Here is a 5,367-nt window from a genome sequence, read left to right as displayed (position 1 = left end):
GACAGCAACTTGTCTGTTCCCCTTCCCCCAATTCCCCAGCACTGTTCCCATCCCCCCAATTCCCCAATAAAAATCTTAAAAAAAAAAAGTTAATATAATTGTTATCTTCAGAGAGAGAGGCATACAGCTGTTGCTTCCATGAAAAAAAAAGCAACAAAGAATATTGAAAGTTAAGATATCCAACAACAAGACTTGAATCTCTTTACTATTTGGACTGAATAACATAAACAGAAACAGTAAAAGAGAAGTGTCAAGACAAAAAAAAAATTTTTTTTTTAATCAAGTTTAGTATTGCCACAAAACATCATATATATAAAGATAAAGATATGGGAAGTGTGAGAAGAAGTGACCAGTGGACTCAGACAGCAACACTCAACTAGAAGATTCCAAAAGGAGTGACATGAGGACACCGGTGAGGAAAGGAGGTATCAAAGAAAGAGAGGAAGTCATGCTACATAGAATGTATAACTCAATATACAATCCAAGAAACCAGAAAAGAAACCCACAAGAACTGCATAAAAAAGTAATGAGTAAAAGCAGTAATTAATGAAAGTGAAAAGAAACAAATATCTAAAGTCATCCACTTAAAACCTGAAACGAGTGCCTACTCTGTTCCAGGTAGTCATCTAAGGTCACATGACACAGTGCTGTCAGCAAGCCCAGTGAGTGAGACAGACGCCACCATTAATTAAATAGACCTTATTTCCACTACTGATGTGAAATGTCATTTTTACTATAAACGAAACTTAAGTGCACATATATGAGAATATGGATAGGCACTTTGAGATGTTCTATAATATTCCAATGGCATATGTATCGATTTCTGCTTTAATTCCACACTGATAATTATTATAGTGTGAGGATATGTTTTGATGTTAGTTTGGCAGGTCAATAAATCTAAAGGAGGCTCTTTGAAAAGATCAAAGAAATACGAATAACTTATCAAGTCCTGTTTTTTCAAAAACAGAGGGAGACAAACATGATTTGAAACAAAAATGGAGAATGATAACAGATACATAGGACTTTTTAAAATAAGAATTATGATGAAACTATTTGTACAAATATTTGCCAATGGATATAGAACTGTAATTTGAATCTTTAAATAGTAAAATGTTAAATAGCAAAAATTAGATGAGAAAAATAGAAAACCTAGGAAATTGTAAGAAGTAGTCAAAGATCTTTCTGTAAAAAAAATGATACCTTGCCCAGATAATTTGGGGAATAGAATATTTTCGTATTATATATCAATATCCTTTCAGGACTTAGAAGAAGGTGGAAAGTGTCCTGACTCTTTTTAATAAACTAGAATAATTCTGGTAACAAACTAGACAAGGAAAGTCCAAATAAACAATTGAGCAAAATACATATACTATCCCAATTTCACTTCAAAAAACATAATGTGTAAAATTTTAATGAAATGCTACATCTGAATCCATTAGTGCAGTAAAAAATTGATATATACTAGCTAAGTAAGGGTTATCAAGAGAAAGCTAGAATGGTTCAAAATTAAGAAATCTTTTAATGTAATTCACAACACTGGCAAAAAAAAAATCATAGGACCTCCTCCACAGAAGCAAAAAGCAGGTTACAAAATAATATACGTACTATAATTAAATTTGTGTTAAAATGAAACAAAAATATATAAATACATGTGCAAAATATAGAAATATATGCAAAAGCATAGAAAAATCAAAAGGAGGGTACACCCACTGAAAGGTTTGCTGAGGAGTTAAAGTCTGAGGCACATGTCCAAACTAAGCAGCTTTATTTGCCTGTCGGGGCTGAGCCTAAAACTCGCATCAGCCGCCTGCAGGCTTTTGCTGGGGGTTTTTATTGAGTAAGCAATAGGGGAAGTAGTTGCAAGCATCCTTGAGCAGTTAACAGGTACTTTTGCAGACATTTTCCTTTGACCTTTACAGTTCTGCTACCTCCTGTCTCTATCAGGAAACCTGTGGTCAGGTGCTTGTTATTTTTACCCCAGAGGATGTCTGGCAGCTTTATCAGTGGGGTGGAGGGTGTTACCTCCCTCCGTGCCCCTGGTGACCACTAACACACACCAAGCTATTGACTTGATTCTGGGGAAGGGATTTGGAGGGAGAAAGGAAGCATTACGAATAATGTCTTTCCTATTTTCTTCTGTACATAACTGCATTGCCTGAATCTTATTAAAGGAATTTGTCCGGTATAGATTTTGTGATTAAAAAAAACAAAATAATATGTCACAACACATTTGGAAAAAGTATAGTACCAACAAGTATTTTAGATGCTAATATCTGCTGTAATTGCTCTGAAAATCCACAACAGGAAAATAACTTAAGTCGATGTTTCATGCATATGATAAACAAAGCACAATATAACTATAAAATCTTAAATGTATTGAATTCTCCATATATGCAATTGATATTCCTGCCTCATCCTCCTCAGACAATAAAAAGGCTGGAGGGGATCAGCAGAGAAAGGGTTTGGGGGTTCTGGATAGCCTCTGGAAGACTGATTTCCCTAAGTCTGAGACAGACATTAAGTAGCTCTGCTGTTTCTGAAACTGATGCCTGCAAAGTCCAAAGGTGAGTTTCATTGCCATAAACTGTTCTGAAGCCACAGGCCTCTATAAAAATCAATAGGGCAAGAAATCCAGTACATTCAGGTAAACACAACTATTTTTGCATGCAGTCTTCCCTGCCATCCCTATTTGAGTTTTAAGCCATTATATGTTTTCTTCGTTTTTCATTTTCAGTGTTATCACAATAACATACACTAGCACCAGGTAGAAAAGCTAATGGGTTGTATTTATAATACAAACTACACATGTAAAATATCTTGGGGAAAAACTCCATAGTGCATATGTAATAAAAATCTATGTAATAAAATGTATATTAAGAAAAACATAAAACTCAATAAATACATATACATATACATATGGAGATGGAGATGGAGAGAGAGAGAGAGACAGAGAGAGAGAGAGAGAATTAAAATAGAGAGACTTCTATGTTTTTAAAATGGGAAGATTCAAAATTATTGAGATGTCAATATTGCCTAAATTTAACCTCAAATTTAATGCAATATTATTTAATATCACAATAGGATATTATGGGATATAGAATATAAAATATGGAGCAAAGGAATAAAATCTGAATATATACAACTTTTATAATAAAGTTGTTAATACTAAGCAGGATTCAGAGTTGATATTCTTTTTTTTTTAAAGATTTTATTGGGGAATTGGGGGAGGGGAACAGCTTTGGGGGATCGGGGAAGGGGAACAGACAAGTTGCTGTCCTTTTGTTCTTCAGTCTAGTTGTGGAGGACGTTGCTTCACTGGCCCAAGTTGGCACCATCATTGNGAGGGAGGGAGGGAGGGGGAGAGAGGGAGAGAAGAAAGCATTTAGGTTTTATTTCACAGTTAACTTATCTGGCCATAAAGAGTTGTTCCCTTGGGCAACATTAGAGCAATGCTCACCTGTGCTTGTATTTTTAAGGCCACTGCTGACTTCATAGCCCCAGTTCCTGGGGAAGAAGCACCTAGGGACATCAATATTTGGTACAGCCTTCCAGCAGCACTTATATTGCCATCTGCAGACTTCCTGTAACAATGGCACAGAGTTAGCATTATATGAAATGAAGGAAGGAAAGTGAATACTCTATTTATTTATAACGAATTTTTTCCAAGAAGAATTTAAGATGGGTCATAATTACTTTCAGTCATTTATTCGTTCTTCTTTTAGTCATACATTTATCCAGCCATGCAATATGTATTTATTACCCTCTAGACAAGGAACTAAGTCTGCAGATAAAGGAGATACAGTTCTTGCCTCTGCAGATGTCCAGTCTAGTAGTAAATCTAGACAAGAACAGTGCAATGAGTGCTCCAGTAGATTCTACTGGAAGCTAAGGGAACATACACCAGCCATTGTATCCAGCCTAGAAGGCTGCGAGTAGGTGGGAAGGGCTTCCAGGTTGGTACAGTCCTACTGTACAAGGAAGTGTTAGACAGGTGCACAGTAGAGCAGTATTCCAAGCAGAGAAAGCAGCCATGCATGACAGACACAGAAAAACCACAAGTTCATTATGCCAAGAACACCAACCGAGTAAGAGAAATAAGGCTGGAGGCACACCATATCCACACCAAGAATGGGCTGGAAGCCGGACCAAGCAAACTGGACTTTCTCCTGAGAGAAAGTCATGGAAATGGGTAACAACAGGGCATGAAGAAAGGCATTTCTAAAAAGTAAGAAAAGAGAACTAAGACAGAGGTAGAACTAAGACAGAGGGTGACATTAAAAAAATTCAGAATATTCACAAGGTAAAAACCAACCAAGTATGGTTTCTCAGAGCGGTTTGACTATGGATCTTAAAAAATTATTATTATTTGCTGAGATGTATGTTTTAAAGGTTCTACAACCTTCAGACACACTGATATAAAAATTGTTTTGTTATCATAAATGAATAAACTAGATGGCAAATAGATTCAAAATGCTGACATAAACATAGGCACCCATCTCTTCGCCCAACTAAATTTACATCAAGTAACAGAAATGCCATTAAGAAAAAAAAAATACAAAAGTCATTACACAACAGTAAAACAGATTACAATATTTTGGTAGACCAAAAACGTTACCAAATCCCTGAAACATAGAAAATAGATTTTATCAGCTTTAAGGAAAAATATATTCATAACTTAAAACACAAGAGCAGAAAAAGAAGTGCTCCAAGCCAAGTCAGTATGGAGAGGTAGAAGGGAGCCTGGGGCACAGTAATTAACTTGGGTAATTAATTAGGAAGCTCTAGTGTGAACATTTAGCTGCCCAATCTCATATTCCTGACAGCTAGCTGATAAGCTCTTGCTAACTGCCGAGCATCCCACGATATCTGTCCATAGGCTAAGGGAGTGAGGAGATTTTCTGGGAGCTGGAAGGCATGGCAATGCATTATTAATAAACCAGCCCCCCTTCACCTCAGCAGTCTCTTCCCTTAATTCTCAGTGAGCCAAGGTCAATAGGACAGGCAGCCACAGCTAATGAAACACAAAGATGACAGTTAAGAAGCACCAAGCACTGGAGAGAAACCAACACCACAACAGAAAGACACCCAGCTTAATAAGCAGAAGAAACAAATTGGAAGAAACAGTTAAAAGAAAAACATTACAAGCCTTTAAAGTAAATATAATTGTTGGGCCGGCCGAGTGGTGCGGTGGTTAAGAGCTGGCTTAGGACGCCAGAGGGCTCCGGTTCGGAACCCACATATGAGGGCCAGTGACACTGCCGTCCACAGCAAAGATGCTAAACAACAGCTCAACCTGGAGCTGGGCTGCTGTGAGTTGCTGGCGACGGCGTAGGCTGCAGCCCCTGTGGCAGTGGGTTGCCATGGGCT

At 37.2% G+C, this 5,367-nt stretch overlaps 1 protein-coding gene across 1 annotated transcript in view; it reads right to left on the bottom strand.

Moving 5' to 3' along the window:
* MGAM2 (maltase-glucoamylase 2 (putative)) overlaps nucleotides 1-5,367 on the bottom strand; it is a 78,221-nt gene that overhangs the window by 67,023 nt on the left and 5,831 nt on the right. Inside the window, exon 3 of the mRNA XM_019666758.1 lies at nucleotides 3,458-3,581. Coding sequence (XP_019522303.1) covers nucleotides 3,458-3,581 — 124 coding nt within the window. The remainder of the gene's footprint in view (nucleotides 1-3,457; nucleotides 3,582-5,367) is intronic.

Source organism: Hipposideros armiger, unplaced genomic scaffold (assembly GCF_001890085.2).
Source record: "Hipposideros armiger isolate ML-2016 unplaced genomic scaffold, ASM189008v1 scaffold_478, whole genome shotgun sequence".
Taxonomy (NCBI): domain Eukaryota; kingdom Metazoa; phylum Chordata; class Mammalia; order Chiroptera; family Hipposideridae; genus Hipposideros; species Hipposideros armiger.
Note: the sequence above shows the minus strand (reverse complement) of the source record. Positions and strands in the feature narration are given on the sequence as shown.